General features: G+C 41.0%; 1 protein-coding gene across 1 annotated transcript in view; it reads left to right on the forward strand.

The window, feature by feature from the left end:
- FAM53B (family with sequence similarity 53 member B) overlaps positions 1-16,378 on the forward strand; it is a 158,038-nt gene extending 141,660 nt beyond the window's left edge. The window contains exon 6 of the mRNA XM_060241449.1: positions 15,686-16,378. Coding sequence (XP_060097432.1) covers positions 15,686-16,054 — 369 coding nt within the window. The 3' untranslated portion in view covers positions 16,055-16,378. The remainder of the gene's footprint in view (positions 1-15,685) is intronic.
- Positions 16,379-19,425: the final 3,047 nt, after the last annotated feature.

Consider the following 19,425-nt stretch of genomic DNA (forward strand, 5'->3'; position numbering starts at 1 on the left):
TTCTTGATGCAGAATTTGGATTGCCTGGGTGTAAAATATTAACTTATTCAGTGCATAATCCTGTCCATGCAATATGGTGACTCTTTCAGAGGAAATCTCCATCTGTATCTGGCTACTTATTCTTCTTGCATGGCATTAAAGAAACAGCATCAGAGTTCATATCTAGAATATCTGAGGGGCTTTGTGTGAAGAAGTATATAGTTGTGCAGGAAAGTTATCTTTTGCTTTATGCTACATGGTGACCTGCTATAGTCTTTGTTTAACATACTTCTAAGAATAAAAGTAATTGTTAGATGGATCTGTGGGGACACAGAGGAATAGGAAAGAGGCCCCTTACTTTAGGGATCCAGGGTGCTATGGAGCTGATGCAGATAAGGTGCTGCCATTGCCCTGGGTGTCAACCTGAATTGCATGTAGGCTGGCACTTGGGGAAGGGATTGTGACGAGATTTTCCAGGCAAACAGGATACTGCTGTTATGCAGTGGGATCCTGGATGTTTATCTGGGCCAGAGAAGGTGTTGCGGAGCATGGGTGATCTGCCATGCTCTTTGATGCCTGTGGCAGCTGTGGTTGTGAAAAATTCATCCCAAGAAGTGGATTCAGAAGCAGAGTCCTCTTCTGGGGAGAAGCAATGGGGAAAAGGGTAGTTTTATCATCCCTTTCTGGGTGAATTAGGAGTTGGGAGTGTATAGAAGAGAGGATATGCTAATTTCCAAATACCACATTGATTACAGGCTGTTAGGAATCTAGACTGAATACTTTTCAGCTCAAAAGGATGTCATTTAGTGTAGAATAAGATTACCAAAATACTAATAGGGTGCAAGTGTAATTATGGCAAGAAGGCCTGTTAAGAGAAAATGGAGTCAGCTGTACCTTCAGATTATTGTTAGCAATGCATTGTAAATAGTGATGAGTATTGGTGCAAATAGTGATGAGTACTGGTAGCATAAAATGTGGCTGAGCAGTTACTTTTTTGCGGTATTTTTAATGTGTGTGCCCACCTGAACCTGGAAGTCATGTTGACCTCTGATGACTGACCCCTACTGGGGGCCTGGAGGATATTCAGAGAGGTGGCTGAATAAAGCCTGTCCCTGTCCTCCCAACTTGGTATTTCAAGGAGGTATCTCATCCAAATACTTAACTAAAGTATTCTTAGCTTCTGAGATGTGATGAGATTGGGTGTGCCTGGGCTACTTTTGATGAGCAGGTGAGATAGACTATGTAATGAGCTTTTGTTAAAAGAAAAAAAAATATTTAATAGAAAAATGTAATAGAAACAAATATTCAGTCAATCATTCACTGGGAAGGTAAATGAAGAAGTGTGGATGCAAGCTCTGATGACAGCATACATGGTTCTCTCCACTCCTTCACTTGTATCTCAAACAATTGTACAAGGTGTAGGCTAGGTTGAGATACACTGACTGGCCCAGGGTCACCCACTGATCATCATGGCTGGGTGGGGATTTGAACCTGGGTTTTCAAGGTCCAAATCCAGAGACCTCCCAACATGGTATCTGAAGGTGCCATGATTCCTGCCAATAGGGTTCCTGGTGCTAACTTTTTTCTTGGTCAGAACATTTGTTTCACAAAGGAAAGGCAAAATCTGACTTTCCTCCATCTCAGTGGAGAAGAAAGTGCTTCAGAAAAGTCCAGAAGGCATCATTTTAATATATGCCTAGATTGTAGGATACTTTGTTTGGAACTGTATGATTGGTTCCATCCATTATAGCAGCCATTTTGTGATGATGGCCACTACCTACAGCATCCGGCATTAACGACTCCAGCCCAGCACTCTTATCGCACCGGCTGGGTGACATGCATCTGTAGCTCAGGATGGAAAGGTGGATTGAAAAGACTCCATAAAACACCTCACCCCAGTTTATAGACCACAGTTCTGATCCATGAAAGGAAGCAACAAGAAGTAAAGAAGAACAGGCTATTATTATGTATGAAAAAAACCTGTATGGGTTAGAACTCGTTGGCAATAGCTGCAGGATCTTGTTTCCTTAACGTATAACCCAGCTCAGACTCCTGCCAGACATATAGTATTCTGTTTGTATTTCATGTATTTTATAACTACCTTCTGTAGGTTTTTTTTTTCTCTCTGAGCATTTCTGTCATATATTTTCCTGACACTTCATTTATCACTTGGAAGTTCAAGCCAGGGGGGAAAATATACCAATATAATATGTGCCTCCTTTTCTCCAGGGTGACTGTTGATCTTGGAATTCCTTGGCCTTTCCCTCACTGCTCTAGTATATATACTGGCAAAGCTGGCTAATTGCTGCTGGGAGAAAGAAGACAGCCACATCTTTCAGCATCCTTTGGAGCTGGGCTCCAAAGCTCACAGTTAGGGTGCAAATTAAAAATCCACAGCAACCGGGAGTTAAAACGATTAGGTTTCTACGTTGACTTTTGCATGGAGAGTCAATGTGCTAGTGTATTTCATTTCAGTGCTTGGTTTTTATGGAATGCCATTAAGATTAAACATCACATAGTGTTTTACTTGAAAATTGCTATATTGCTGTGGACTAAAGAATGAAAATTGGCATGGACCAGCCTGCTGAAGTTCCATGCAGTTATCATGGGCATTTTAAACATACATAAACTCTAAAGAGGCATCATTGTTCAACAGAAAATTAACAGAATTTGCTGTAATGGATTAACCAGATTTTGACTGAATTTTCTGAAGTACTTATATCATTAAATCTCAGACCTTGAAAACAACAATGGAAAGAGACAAAAAAAGTTTGTTAGTTACATTATATTGAATAAACAGATGGCATGGCTGTGAACCATCTGTGCATATCAGTACAATGTATCTCTTTGTGGCAGTTGTGATTTAACACAAATTATCAATAATCTGTGATTATTGAATTAATCAGTTAATCACCTAACCAATTCTTTATTTTTCCCCTTATTGTTGCTGCTAGAAGAAACCAGTTTTAATGTATCAAATACTTACAGATGTTTTCCTCCATTCATTTATTTTATAATTTCCAGTTTAGGGGTGGGAGACCTATGGCTAAAATATCTGTGACTTAGCAGAGACCACCCAATGGAATAAAGCAAATGAATTATCTGAATTGTTAGAGATCTCAGTCCTCTTGTGGTTTATGATGCTCCCATGGAAATCTCACAGAGATTACTTGCTCCTCAGAATAGCTTTCATTGTCCTGGCCAGTATTTTATGGGAACAGATGGTGAAGTTCTCAGTAAGAACTTCTACGTTCTTGGATGTACTTTTTTGCTGCCATAGATCATGGAGATTGCTGTGAATGTCATCTGTGAGATCACAGCTCACACACTGCACTGTTCATGAAGGGGCATATTCATTTGTGTTAAGTATTTCTAGACCTCTTCTCTTCTGAAGTTCCACAGACATTTCACTGAAAGACATATGCTATGTGTATCACATGAGAGAAATTCAATAATTATTTGATACAAATCAACAAGAACAAGAGGCAACAGTTAAATAAGTTAAAATACTAAAATCAGCAGCAAGATTTAAAACTTGGCAAATGTTGGGAGTGAGCCTCACTGTGTTTTCAAATTTTTACATACTTTTAGAAGGAATGAAGTTTCCCTGTTTAGTAAAAATATGCAAAGTTAATTCTGATTTCTGTTCTTAACTGGAATGGAGATATGGTCAGGGTTGCATTATGTTGCCATTCCACAGGAGTGCAGAAAACCATCCAAATGTGATGAACAATCTCCAGTTTCATTTCCCAAGAACCTCAGTCTTCCCAGTTTTCAGTTGCAGTTCTGCCACAATTTAAACACTTGAGAGTCAACAGACTGCTTTCAGTTTTGATCAGTTTGCTACAGTGATCTGAGGTAATGCTGGAGGGAGGGAGGCTCCAAATAAAGAAAGGCGTAAACAGAGTGCGCTTAATTACACTTTCTGAATTTTCTTTAGCTCATATAACTTTTCATTTAAGCACCGACGTGTCTGTTTTTTGCTTTACTCATGACACTTTTATTAGCCCTTATATTTATGAAAATAGGCTTTTGCAAGCATTGGTGGTGCTTGCTGAAAGAAGCCAGAAATAAAATTTCTTGTGGTTAGGAGTTAGACCTCAGCATCTTGCATAGCTCCTTGCTCATCCTTGTGATTATTAAACACAAATGATGCAAAAAACAAAAAGTGTTAGAACTCAGGGTCTGGATTATTGTGTTTCAGAATTCCCCATTTTCACCAGGAATGTACATAGTGCTGGATATGTTTTACAGCCCGGGATCATTTAGTTAGCAAGTTGGAGATAATGTGGCTTGCTATTTGAGGAATTTCTCCTGTTTTCCTAAGTAAAACTGCCAGGCTGCTAATGCAAGCAGAGGTAGGAATTGTCAGTTAAAATAAGTAGTTTTAAAACCCTTATGATTAATGATATGTTATCAAATTGCCTTTCATATTGTTTGAACAAATCTAACCTTTGGAAATTAGCTAGCTTCTATTGATTAAAAATAACATCACAGTATTTCTGTACTAAGATTTTAAATACCATGTTTGATAGTTCCTCTTTGTTGATCATCTGGGAAAGACCACTAACATGCGACTCTCACTGCACCAGTTAAATGTAGATCAGACCAGGGATGAACATGAGGCAGGGGAAGCAGTTGGCAGATTAGGGGGTGGGTCATCAGGCAGTCAGATAGAAGGGGGGGTGGTCTGCAGGCCCAGTAGGGGAGCATCTGCTTTGCGCAGCGAGCCGCTGCCAGGCAGCATAAACAGTTCTGACCTTGATGGACCAGCAGTGTCACTCAGTGTAAGACAACTTCATGTAGGTTCACATGAAGAAATAGTGGGTTTATGATAAGACAGTTAAGGTTGTAGGGTTGCCAAGTCCAATTCAAGAAATATCTGGGGACTTTGGGGGTGGAGCTAGGAGACATTAGGGGTGGAGCCAAGATCAAGGCTGCGACAAGCATAGTTGAACTCCAAAGGGAGTTCTGGCCATCACATTTAAAGGGACGGCACACCTTTTCAATGCCTTCCTTCCAGAGGAAACAATGAAGGATAGGGGCACCTTTTGGGGCTCATAGAATTGGACCCCCTGGTACAATCTTTTTGAAACTTGGTGGGTATTTTGGGGAGAGGCACTAGATGCTATACTGAAAATTTGGTGCCTCTACCCCAAAAAACAGCCCTCCCAGAGCCCCAGATACCTGCAGATCAATTTTCCATGATTTTCTATGGGAATAAATCTCCATAGGGAATAACAGAGTTCCCAGCAGACATTTCTCTCCCCCCCCCCCCGCTTTCTGATGATCCTGAAGCGGGGGGAGGGCCTCCAAACCGGGGGATCCCCTGCCCCCACCTGGGGATTGGCAACCCTATAAGGTTGAGCAAATCACAACTACAGACGATGCTGCATTTTCTTGTTGTACCGAGACCCTCTGTTATCAAGAAGGTTGCACAGTTGTGCGTATTGGAAAGGGGTTGTTACGTTGAACGAAACTGAAATAAGACATTCATTTTGGTTGTGATCTGCTCTGAGATTACTGGGTCTCACGTGGCCAAACAAATGAGAATTTGGCTGGAGGCCAAAATAAAATTTTCCCAAAGTGACAGCTTCCCAGTTATTAAGTACCATTCAAATTCCTGATTGCAGAAAGTGGTGGAGAAAGTAGATACTGTAACAAAGCTACTGTGTGTAAACAGAAAACGTTCTGTTAAAATAACATTCCCAGCCTTGTTCAGACTAAGGACATCAGGGAGGTACTAAGATAAGACTGGAATGGGCATGTCCAGGCATGTTTGCAGAATATGAGGCCTGCTTGCAATGATAAAACCAAACACTTTAATCAGGGACAGTGTGTCAGCACCTCTTGGCAAGTGGTCAGCTGAGAAAGAAAACAGCTGAGGAATGCCAGGAATGCCCTGCAATGCAAACAGTCTCATGAAATTCAGGATTATGTACAGAGATTAATTATGATAGATGATGTTTTAACACCTCACCTACTCCCCTTCTCATGGCTCTAAATAGAAGGGTAAAATACATGTTATGGCAAAAAAAAAAATGCTGCGTTCTTTTTTTCTCATGAAAATAGGTAGTAACAATATATTGGCAAACAATGTCTTTTCTTTGTTAGTGGCAGCCAGTGATGTGCAGAAGTAAACAAACTATCTGACCACTGGTGGACCATCTTACCCTCATTGGCCATGGCTGGGCACCCACTTTCCTCAAGTCCCATGTTAGGAATCCTAGTTCTGTTGACCTGACTTCTTTTATCAGGAGACCTTAAGGACTGAAATTTGAATGTTACATGTGCAAAACACATGCTTATCCAATGAACGAAGACCACTGCTTTCAGTTTATAGGCACTGGTGGAAAAAATCTAGTTACTGGCGGGAACTACCTTGTTCTTTAAAGTGCAGGGGTTCAAGTTGGATTTAGAGGCACCATTACGACCAGACTTGGAGGTGAAAGTTTAGGGTCACAGCCATCAAGGCTTAGCAGCACCCGCTCCCAAAATGTAGCCTGCAGATAGAAGGAGAAGAAGATACTGGATCCCAGAATGCTAGTGGAGGAAGAGAGAGGAAATTAATAAGAAAGATGCAAGGATGCCACTGCAAGAATTTTCTCTCTTCTCTCTTCTTGGATGTCTCCCACTGCTTTGCTCCTCATCACCAGTAGAAGATGGGTGTGGAAGGGAGACTTCTTTTCTGGTTTGGATTTACTCTCCATGCAAGACAGCAATTTGGTGGCTGGGAAACTTACACCAAAACCAAAGAATTACAAACTTCCTCCTCAGCTTTCAGATTAGTAAGATCTTCTGATGAAGGGGGAGGACCCATAAGATCATTAAATCTAGAGGCTATAATTAGCTTACTGCAGAAGAAGAAGAAGAAGAAGATATTGGATTTATATCCCGCCCTCCACTCTGAAGAGTCTCAGAGCGGCTCACAATCTCCTTTACCTTCCTCCCCCACAACAGACACCCTGTGAGGTGGGTGGGGCTGGAGAGGGTTCTCACAGCAGCTGCCCTTTCAAGGACAACCTCTGCCAGAGCTATGGCTGACCCAAGGCCATGCCAGCAGGTGCAAGTGGAGGAGTGGGGAATCAAACCCGGTTCTCCCAGATAAGAGTCCGCACACTTAACCACTACACCAAACTGACTCCACTAGCTGTTTCTGCTTCTTCTCTTTGAAGAGCCTCTGCTGTACCTGAGTCATATCATTTCTGACACTTCCACATGATGCAGTCAGCTGACTTTAGATGCTTTTCTGAAAGTGCTACAAGTAGCATATTAAGTGCAAATGGAAAGGGGAGGTATTCTAATTTCAGAGCCAACCAGAACATAGAAAACAAAGCCATATTCTCTAACCGTCATTATATATATGTTACACACAGTTAGACACACAAAAAAATCGTGCCCTAAAATGTAGGAAAGATGACAGTAGCAGATGCACTTGTGTGGCATTAAACCAGGAACTGACTCATTGCACAGCAGTGAACTAGCAAAACAAGCAAACTGCTTGCAAGAAGCAAGATGGTCCTGAACACTGCTCATTAATTTCCATTAAAACTGGAAGACATCTGTATGGGTTTTTTTAAATGACATTACATAAAATCTTACTTCCTTGTGACATCTGGTATAAGCAGTCTCGTATCAACTAAAAAGGACAGCAGACAGCAATATGGCTGTTGACCAAAGCCAATATAAACACATGGAGTGCTATCCAATAAATTAGCTTGAATGACCCACAGATGAAATTCTGAACTTTTAGGTGTCTTTCTCTTCTTTTTGCATTGCAGCATGTTAAGCACAACCAACTTGTTATCATCATTTGTTTCCAGCCTTTGCTTTTATCTGGGCTGTGTGCTCTCTGTCCTTCTGCTATAATGCTTCCGGCTTTGATCTCCCACCTGTTTCAACTCTGCTTTGTGTTTCCTCACATGGTATTCATCTTATAAGGTGGGCCCTTCCAGCAGCTTTGTATACAAGCTGCCATCTTCATGCTAATTAATGGGAAGTAATCCCTATGAAAACAATATATAATTTACTTAAAGAGGGCACCTGGTTTTCAGAGATGGAACTGTGGACCTTCTGCATGCTAAGCAGATAATGTATCATTGAACTGTTTTTTTCTGCATTTGAAGACAATACCCAGATTCCTAAGTAGCTCAGCAAGCAAGATCCCAGTCTCAAACTATGGCATTCTTATTTAAGACTTGAATCCAGGGGCACCTTTAAGACCAACAAAGTTTTATTCAAAGTATAAGCTTTCATGTGCATGCATGAAAGCTTATACCACTGACAGCGAATTACACATTTAAATTACTCTCTGTGGAAAGCAGTATTTTCTTTTGTCCATCCTGAACCTACTGCCCATCAGTTTCATTGAATGCCTTCAAGTTCTAGTATTTTCTCTTTGTCAGCTCAACCCATCTCATGCATAATTTTATAAACCTCTATCATGTCCTTCCTCAGTTGTCTCTTTTGTAAACTGAAAGGGCCAGATTCTTCAGTCTTTCGTCATAGAGAAGGTGTTCCAACCCCCTTATTACCTTGGTTGCCCTCCTCTGCACTTTTTTCAGCTCTGCAATGTCATTTTAGAGATATGGGGACCAGAACCGTACAGAGTATTCCAAATGAGGCCACACCTACAGGGGCATTACAGTATTGGCTGTTTTATTCTCAATCCCTTTTCTAATAATCTCTAACATAAGAGTTTGCCTTTTTTAATGCTGCAGCACACTGAATTGGCACTTTCATTGAACTATCCACTACAACCCCAAGATCTTTCCCCCTTTCTGTAAGTTCAGATCCCAGTAGCCTGTACTTGATGTTGAAATTTTTTGTCCCAATGTTCGTCACTTTACACTCACCAGCATTAAACTTCATTCGCCACATTGTTGCCCACTCATCCAGTTTGTGGAGATCCTCTTGGAGCTATTCAGTCAGCCTTGGTTTTCACCATCTTGAATAGTTTGGTGTCATCTGCAAAGATTGTTTGAGCAAGCCTTTTGACTTGCCTAAAATAGCACTTTGGATTGCAGCCCAGATGTCCACCTACGTGCAAGTCAGTGCACCTGCTATGAAAACTGTAAGGCAAAACCTAAGAGCTCTGCAGCAACATCTCCTTTCATTTGTGTATTGCAAAGCATGTGCAAGCAAATACTTTCCCATATTGAGCTTTCATACATTGGGAGGGGGAGGATTGTTTTCCCTGCCACCAGACATGCCACCAAATGGTAGAAGTTGTCAAGAAATGTGACCAATTGTATGGAAATGGCTAAATAGGCCTCCCACCAACTCTGGGGGAAATGATAGCTCAGACTGAGATGTGGTGGTGGTGCTGGATTTCTACTAGCCACTCTTTAAAAGTATGCAGCAGTAGATGAGGAGAATATGCCAGGAATGGAACCCAATCTTCCAAGCTTCAAAGCTTTACTGCAGATGTTCTCAAGTAGGGTTACCAGAGAACATGTCCTTTTGGGGGGGTGCTCTTCCAGTAAGTCTTTCAACAAATAAAGTACTACGGAGTCAGACCTTTGGTCTGTTGATCATTAGCATCTTAAATAGTCGCCTTTCATATCACTGGTACCTGAGATCTGGGACCTTCTTCTTTGCAAAGAGCCATGGCCTCTTGTCTCACCTTTCTTTGACTGCCCCCTTCTTCTTTCTGCTTAGTTGTGTCCCATCTCTGAAACCATGCCTGTGAGAGAGGCACCCAGTTCTTCCTAAGTGGGACATTTGTTTACTTCTCCCTCAAAATGGGGCCTCAAATTGTAATCCCAGATAGTTAGTTATATACTTCCAGACACCTAGAAAGCTGCATTGTCGTTACATGTGTAACCCAGTATCACTAGAATAGTTTGGAAAGGAACAGTTCTACCTCATGCTTACAACAGCTCTCAAAATCTTTTCAGGGTCACTGGCCTCCTAACTCCTTCCTTTTTCCCAGCCAGTATGGTATAGTGATTAAGAGAAGTGGGCTGGGGAAAAACAGGGTTCAAATCTCCATGAAGTTTTCTGTGTGACCTTGAACTTAGCTGAACTCACACAGCTACTGTGAGAGTAAAGTGGGAATTTAGTGCCTTTAGTGTTCCTGTCATTTTCCTTTCCAACCTTTACTTCTGTTTGTACCATGCCTAACAACTCTTTCAGCCTCCACTCTGAATGCCTGTTCACAGTTTGTAAAATTCTCCATCTGGTGTCATTTGGAGGAATAGCTTTTTGAAGGCTATTGAAAGCCATCATGTGATCTTCTTCTTTGTCTCTCCTGCTCTTCTTGGATATAGATGCCTCCCGCCTACTCTGGGAAAAATGATAGCTCAGACTGAGGTGTGGTGGTGGTGCTGGATTTCTACTGACCACTCTTTAAAAGCTTGCAGCAGTAGATGAGGACAGTATGCTGAGAAAAGAACCCAAGCTTCAAAGCATTACTGTAGATGTGCTCAAGTTAGGGTTACCAGAGAACATGTCCTTTTTCAGGTGCTTGGCCTCTTTTTAAAAAGCTGATGAAAATGTCCTCTTTTGGGGTTGGAAAGTTAGGAATACTCCTAGTTAGCAGCAATTTTCATAGTTTAAAAGGGGTATTTAACATGAAATTTGTCATAGTGATCATTTATTTGAAGTAGTCAGTCAGGAAATATGTCTTCTGTTTTGCTTTTCAAAATATGGTAACCCGAACTGAACCAGCAATATGGTCTTCAGAGTGGGTCTGAGTTAGAAAGTTATTGCAGCAAGCATCCCCCATAGCCAGTTTGGTGTAGTGGTTAAGAGTGTGGGCTCTAATCTGGGAGAACCAGGTTTGATTCCCCAATCCTGCACTTGCAGCTGCTCTCTCAAGAGCAGTTCTTAAAAGAGCTCCCTCAGGTCCATCTATCTCACAGGTGTCTGTTGTGGGGAGGGGAAGGAAAAGGCGATTGTAAGCCTCTCTGAAAATTCCGAGTGATGGGCAGGATATAAACCCAATCTCTTCCTCCTCCTCCTTGTTAGAGGGGGGCTTGCCCATTTGTCACTAGTACTGCCCTTGATCTGGTTTCTGCATTTTCACTTGGTTTGTCCCACTACTACTCACCGTGGACCATGAAAGTAAAACCCACAAGCAGTTCTCTCTTACACCTGAGGTTTAGTTCTGAGTTTCACATCCCAGGACCATGGCTACAGACAAGTCAGTTTCCTGCTGTTTTGATTTCTGTGGAGGTCTGTGACAAGAGTTTCCTCTTGCCATTCTGAGCTTTTGAGCATTCCCCAAGGCCTTCAGTGCACTGGCGCCCTGGTTCAAGCTGGTTTCATCAACAGCAACCAAGGCAACTGCATGAAATGTCCCTGGAAGAAACAGAATGAAGCCCTGTTTAGCCTCTGCTCTCAGTGCCATAGCTGCCACAATGTATATGGGAAGAATATTGTAATCTGATTTAGATATTAGTTTTGGCTTGGCTTCAGGCACGATGTATGTTTTGGAAAGGTGCATGTAGTTTTGTAATAAGAAGAATTCTATTCATGTTAAGAGGAGAGAAAAGAGGTTGCCTTTGGAGTGGTTCTACAACGTAGGGCTAAACAAACAGGGCATTTGTTCTGAGATTGTGAAAGGTTGAAAGATCCTTTTGAACACTAGGCGCTATACACCTTTAATCCCAGAGCACAGAGAACAGCACTATTGACACAGTTGCCTCCAAGCATGGAGGAGTGAAAGGTGGAATTCAGAGAACTTGACCACTCCATGTGCAACACTGTTTGCAAACTGAATGCTCCTTATTGGTTACCGAGTAACTAAAGTCCAGAGAATTCTGCCAAACTCAAGCATCAGGATTAGTGAAGGCTTCGCTTCCTCTAAGAACTGACATGTGCAGCAACAGCATAATGCCTGCCTAACACATCTTGAGGACTCTTGGTGCATGCGAAAATTTGCTTTCAGAATTTGAAATTTGTGAGATGAAGCTTGCAAATGTACTATCACTTAAAATGTTTGACGCAGACAAGCTTCCTTCCTTTAGTCAGAATAACAGTGGCCCAGATCCATAGAAATTGCAGCTGCCTGAACAGAAGGGAAGGGTAATTGGAAACGGTCCCCCATTTCTTGGAAATGATATTTTTGTAAAAGGGGAGCGAGTGTCTCATATGTTCTCAGTGTAGTTGACATGTTCTAAATACAGCTAGTATATAGCCACAAATCCTAGACTGTCAGTAGAGCATTTATTTATTTGCAGAATTTATACCTCACTGTTCAGCTCTCATGAAGACAGCAGTGTTGGTCTGCAGCTCCTCATACCATGTTGTAGATACTTCCAACAGATACAGGTGTGTTTTCTACTTCACACATGCATGTACTTGTTGCTTGGTAAAGCAGCACTCACTGGAGGAGGTGCGGGCCCTGCGATGTCTAGACCAATTCCGCAGGGCCTGCAAGACCCACCTCTTTAAAATAGCCTTCACTTAATACCGAGCCAAGAAAGTTTCGCTGGATATGTTTCAGTCACTGAATTTTACAGAAGATCTGAGTCATAGCACTATAATGTTAATTTTAATTCAAGTTGATTTAATGATTTAATGATGGTTTTGTATAATTGTAATTGTAATTATCGTGTATGGTTTTATTGTACATTGTATTTATGTGTTGTGAGCCGCCCTGAGCCTGCCTCGGTGGGGAGGGCGGGATATAAATAAAAAATATTATTATTATTATTATTATTATACAACTGTTGTTAAGTAGTATATGTAAGGAGAGAACTAATTTTCTCCTGAATTTTTGTGGGGTTCAGTTTTCAATGTGAAAGTTGTTTGGAGAGAAGAACAGAAAGTTTCACAAAAAACTCTGCCTTTCACTTTTCTGTGCTCCCCCTCCCCATAGGCCTGTTCACAACAATTGTTCCACTAATCAGTTGCTGCTTAATTTAAAAAAAAATTGAATAGCTTTTTAAAATACATGCTATGTGACATTAATCAGTCAGGGATCACACTGTGAACATAGTATCACATTGCAATATTACCAATAAAAATTTCCTTCCTCCCTCCTCCCCTCCCCTTTCCTTTTTTTTCTTGGACAGGGACTCACCCTTTTTTACAGGCATACTTATAGTATGCTCTGATTTTCCATATAGTGGCAGCAGTTTCATTACCTTTTAGCTCTACTTCTCTACATGTGTCATCTCTACATTACTCACGGCTAGTTGAGGAAGAATGTGAATAGATACTTTCATTAAGATGTGCATACTGAGACTGCAACCTGGGTCTCCAAAGCGAGAGCGTATGAATCTCCTGTCCAGAACTCCAATACTTGAACCAGAATCTCAGTGATTATGTGTCTTCGTAGCTTTTTTATTAAGTATGACAGGTAATAGGTTTGATTAATATGACAGAAGAGGCAACTGAATTGACCAGATGAGTAACAAATACCAGGTAACTGGTCTTTTGGCCTTGTCTGATCAACAGAGCACTGCCTCCTTTAGAGGCTCAATATGTATGTGCAGTTGAAGCTCTTGTTGAATGGAGGTAAATAGCATAATCTGGTAAATAAAATCACATTAAGTGTGTACCAAAGGACATTTTTCTCAAGGATTGTTGGCAGCCCTTTGCATTTCTGGCTGTGATCTTGGCTTTTGGCCTCAAAGATCTTGAACTGGGAAACACACTCGCCAGGTCTAGTTTCTGCTTCAGCTCCAACCTGGCCCTGACAGATATTTTATGGATGTGCTAAGTACTTAGGGATCACCTTGGTTTTGTAAAATCATTCCATCTTGTTTAAAATGGGTGGGTCACTGCATTTTAACCACAAACTCGATTGTTACCAAATGAAAATAGAACTGAAAGAATGGCTTGCATTGTTAACGTTTCAGTACTTTGGGTAAAACTGGATAGCAATAGAAATGTAAAAGTTAGATTTCAATGGCTAAATGTTGTGGTTATTTTAAAAAAATCACAAGAAAACAATATTAACATCATATCATATGTGGAAAAAATCTTAAATGCATCCTTCCCCCCCTTTAACTATTAATATTCAGAATATTGGTGGGAAGGTGCATTTATGCTGTAGCATTAACTATTTCATTTAGTAATTGAAATGTTTCTGTATCAAGTTTTCCTACTTCATTAAAAATTAGTTTATTTTACAGTTAAAGTTGTTTCAAAATAAGGTACACAAACCTTGATAATCTGTTTTAAAAAGATTTTTTGTTCTGATTTGCATTGTAAATTTGAAACCTGATTAGAATGGCAAAAATAGGCTTCTGTGGAATGCCTTTTCACTATTTGCAGAAGTTTATGTGGTCTCATTTATATTAGCACCTTCTGTTAATAAAAGATTACATATCTGTCTTCACTGCTTTGAAAGACATTAATTAAAGTTTGTGAAAAGGCTTTTGAGCACCTTGGCTATTAAGGTGCATGGCAAGCATAATGGGAATTGTGCCATTTGATCACTTCGTTATTCAGTGCCCCAAACAAATGCACTCTTCCTGGGCAAATGTTTGTTTCCATGTAATAACGTAAAGACATTTCTTAGATTATCTAATTGATGCAAGTCTAAATGGTAAGCTTAGACTTGCTGTTAGCTGGTAGGATACTGGTTTAATGTAGTGTAAATTTTTGAATGGTCCCTCTAATGGCTTATGTATTAACTCAGGGGAGGAGGAGAAGGCCTAGAAATTTGAGTTCTGAACAGTACTTACTCCTGCCACAACTTCAGGGTATTAAATGCTAAAACAGTTAAGCGCTGGAATTAATTAACCCTTGGGTTAAGTGTTGAAATTAATAGCTAAGTCCTACATACATAGACCATGTGACTGAATTTGGAAACAATCCAGAAGAAAACAGGTACAGCTCACCTGAGGGATATTAGAAGCCTGGCTCTCTGTAGAGGAGATGAGATATTGCAGTAGCCTCAGGCGGTAGATTTGGCAGATTGGTGGCAGCCTCCACCTTTATCCTTGTCACCGCCTCAGCACCACCACCATCTCACCCTCCCACCCAGGAGCCAGAGCACCTGACATTCTGTTCTCAGGCATTTTAAGACACAATGCAGCAAGATGTCTTCACGCAGCACTCCTCATGGAGCCACCAATGGCTACAAGAAATGCAGGATCCAATGAAAAGGAAAGCAGCAATAGCTTTTACGTTCTTGCAGTTTTTCAGAATCTGCAAATGGCTTTGCTATGGACAACTAATTAGCACCAGTACTTTGGGTGGGTGTGGGTGTGAGAGAGAGACATGCTGTCCCTACAAATGTTTGACTGATGCAGTTGCACTGTTGAATCATTCTTATGACATTTCCTTTTCAAAATGGGGTTTTCCTAAGTATGTATTGTATTTTAAGGGGCGGGGGGAGAGTTTAATTTTCCATGACATATGGATGCTCTAAAGATTAGCTTTGCGTATTCTACCATATTGTCATATTTCAGGTGAAGCCAACACAATAAAACACACCTTCGCTGAAGTGTAGAAAAATATTAAGAAATAATGAGCTGGATCCTGTCTAAACTCCAGGCGTGGAAGTAAGACTTCCCTGCCTCCCCAATCCTGCTGCAGGCTGAAATGCTACTCCTGGGGGCGGGGGAACTGCAGGAGGAGCAGGAAAGTGACACTGGAGAGCTACTGCAATGGGGCAGGACTGGCAAAAATTGCCCTTTCCCTTGTGTACTAGGATCATTTCCATAGAACTGTGATAGGTACTTGATGCGAACCACAAAATTTGCATCCTAATTGCAATGAGTTTCTTTTTTCTTTTTTTTTACAGAATTGTCAAACTTTTAACAGCCTTAGCTGCCTTAGCACCACAGTGGATGACTGCTCCCAGCAAAATCAGTTCTCTCCTGGTATCAGCAGCACCAAATCATGGAAGACGACATCTCTTTGCACCTTGGATGTCATGCCAGGTAGGACACCAGCCTGCACCCCTGTACCAGAGCCTCACTCAAACGCAGAAGAATGTAAAACTAGCAAAGAAGATGATTTCTCCTATGAGGAGTCTGAATATTGTGCCACAGAAGATGACAACAGTAGGAAAGAAGAGGAAAACTCGTCATGGAGGAACAGTGGGACAGGAGGGGATAATGTCTTTCATTTGGATGGTGAATTAGACATTGAGCAGATAGAAAACAACTGAGAACACAAAATGGATGATCTGTCTGCATCAAAGCTTTTAGGAGTGGTAAAATTTCACAGATGTTAATGTAGGCAGAGGAGAAAATCCACATTCTCCTTCTCCTTGGCAGGTAGGAGAGGACAAGAAGCTTTGCCAAAATTTCATCAGGTATCTCGTTAAACCTTGAAACTTTTTAGAACTACTGTAGCCCAGGAGGTTTTGCAAACAAGTTTTAGAGAATGCATCCAGCTTACATCAGCACATTAAAAAAGAAGCTTTTGCAGATGTATCAAAACTTGAAATTGTGGGACGTTGGAATAAGAGCAACAGAATTTGTGTTTGGAACAGGTCTTAAGGAAAAAGGAATGGCCAGATCATTAATTGCTGGTTCTCATTCACAAGTTAGATAACAAGTCTTCTAGGAGAAGCAGCTGGACTACCCCTCTGTCTCATTGGCATCCTGATCCACTTTGGCTTTTGACCTGGAAAGTCAAGATTTTTCTTTCCTTTGAGGGGTGGGGCTGATTTTAATTCCAAACTGCATCTCAGGTATCCTTAGCAAAGGGAAGAAAGGTGCAGATTATCAATTTTATTCAGAATTGATTTTTTTATTGGATTATTTTTCAGATTGCTTCCAGGTCTCACAAAGTAGACTTTGCAGTCCTGCACCATAGTGTCAACATTCTCAAAGTCATAATAGCCTGCTAGTTTTGCAGCCCTTCATAGTGACACAAAAAGGAAGCACAATGCATTTACTCCAACTGAGTATCAGAGCTGTAAGCATGCTTATAGCTAATATGGATGTAGGCACATAATTAGATGTGCATTTGCATCATTGCTCTTCCAGTACCCACTGAACTGGTTGAATGAGCTGATGCAGATGGAGATGTACAAACCCCCACCCCACCCCATTTGAGCCCTCTTTGTTGTGTAAATAATTGTGTGCAACTAGAGCAGGATCAAGGCCATTGATGGGAGGATGGGAATCCAATACACTAGTGCATCTGAAATTAAAGATAAATGGCAACGCTATATCCATAAGGCTAAATATATTTGGGTTACATGGTGTGAGACAGAATACATTGGAATAACAAAGGGTTAGTCAGTAATGCAGGTTCTTAAGATTAGTGCTTGAAATCTGAAAAGGATCATAAATACATTGTTCCTCTCTGGAGAAGACAGCATATGGTCTCCTAACTGTATTTTGTACAGCCTGTCATTCCCATCTGGCAGCAGATATCTAGCAAACCATGTTCATCAATAGAAAGGATTAAGGGTGATTCCTTGTTTTGCATGCAGGACATCATGTTAGTAACATTCTCACCTTCTAGGCCTGGAAAGACAAGTGGCTGTATTGGGCAGGAAGATCACTGCATCACTTCTGGGTCTTTTCAGCAGCAGAAAAACAAAATGGGAATGTATATGCAACAGTGCTGTTACCATAGATGCCAATTACGGGACCTGGATACTTTGTGCATTATTACATAAATGATCCTCGCTTTCACCCTCATCCCCACCCCATGGAAAATAGGGTTGAATGATTTCCTGAGAGCAAGACAGGTTTCTGTAATCCAAGTTCCCACCGGAGTATTTATATCAGGAATATCCCTGTTCATTCTCTCAAAGCTTGCCCAGTGCTGGTTTCCAAGCAGTGGGGCTTTATATGCTTTGTATATACAAAACCCTCAGATTTTGCACTAAAATAACCCAAATGTTGCATCTGGTGTAAACTAAGCATGTTTGCATATATTTTCTTTCTGGGATAATTTATTCTGCTTTTGATAATCATGAGGGGGGCATTACTAAAGTTCTGCCCCCTAAGTGATGGGAATTGTGACCAATTCATGTACCTCATCTTCCAGGTTCTAATATGACACCAGGATTCTTAGGAGGCTGAAATCTGTGCCCATTAACAGTCTCAGAATGCACATGGCCCTTTTGTCAGAAAGCCCCTTTTATTCACAGGCAAGATGGTGCAGGTGCTGAACATTGTCCTGGCGTCAGTGCATGTCATTAAAAAAACCAAAAGCCCTGGTGTCAGACAATTATGGAAGATTTGTAGTTATCATAAATAGATTCACATGTGAAAGGTGATATATTCCACCCAAGTAGCAACACCACTGATGAAATCCAAAAACAAATGCTACATGCATTATTTGGAGGAATGGGACCCTTTGCGTGAACAGAGACATGGGAAGACGTCTCAGGTACAAAGTCCAATACCAAATGCAGTTTGAGATACTGATGATCAGGTAACTGCACTCTGTAGTCTCATGGATGGTTGTGAACAATAATTGCATAAATTTAGCACATATAACTCAGTCAAATAAGCTGTTCACTTATCTACATGGAAACAAATGTTCTGTTTACCTGCAGAGGAAAAAGAAAACAAGATGGTAGAAATATAGAGTTAGCAGCACCCTCATTTTTTTTTACTGCACTTTTTTCCTTCAGTGGTATAGGTGCTTTTTTGTCATCTAATACCACAGTGGATTCCATCCAAGTTGTAGCTTTACAAATGTCCAGACAAACTGAACACTTTTTTGTTTGTTGACTTCTGCTATTTCCTTCCTATCCAATAGTCACATACTGTGCAAAGCCAAAAAATAACACCAGCAACAAGTAGAGATGGAACGGACTGTTTAGTACTGAATTCCCTGGGTTATACATTTTGGTGTCAGCAACCAATCGATAGGTTTGATGCTTTCCAAGAGGACATCTCTTCACATGCTCACAATTTGTTGAAAATAAGCCAAGTTATTTTTACTACTAGTTCTGAGGGCAGAGCAGATGATTTCCTAATACTGCTTACCAGGACCTGATCTGGCTTCTTAGCCTTCAGTGGAATGCTCTGCCTTCTGAATTAGTCTCTGCTATGAAAATGGAAAGTAAAGTCTGTGAGCTTAGACACAGGGGCTTTTCCATTCCAAGGAATCAGATTCCACTTCTGGGAAGAAGAGAAAGGTGTTGCATTGAGTTGAGTGACAGAGCAGTTGGAGGGTATCATAGAATTGGCTGAGGACTGTGAGAAAAGTGTGATGCATGTGACATCCAAGCCTATCATTGCTTTTGTAGCTGGACTGCGCCTGATACTGACAGGCTGATTCATACCCATCCTCTTCAGTGTTTCTTTTTCACACCATCTGTGTTATAGTTTTGCTCATGATGATGTGGTCATCTGAGCATTTTAATACCAAGGTAAAAATTACTGATGCGTTCACATTGAGCAGAACGGTGAAACATCACTCATGCTGGTGATCTGAGCTTAAAAGCCAGGTGAAAAACTACAGTGGGAAATCAGATCAGCCCATTTATAAATGCGCTGTGTGAATGGGCCCCAGATAACCAGTCTGAACACAGAATTGTCTTTAGCTGATCTGGGTATGATTTGA

The sequence above is a fragment of the Heteronotia binoei genome, chromosome 6 (genome assembly GCF_032191835.1).
Source record: "Heteronotia binoei isolate CCM8104 ecotype False Entrance Well chromosome 6, APGP_CSIRO_Hbin_v1, whole genome shotgun sequence".
NCBI classification, from domain to species: domain Eukaryota; kingdom Metazoa; phylum Chordata; class Lepidosauria; order Squamata; family Gekkonidae; genus Heteronotia; species Heteronotia binoei.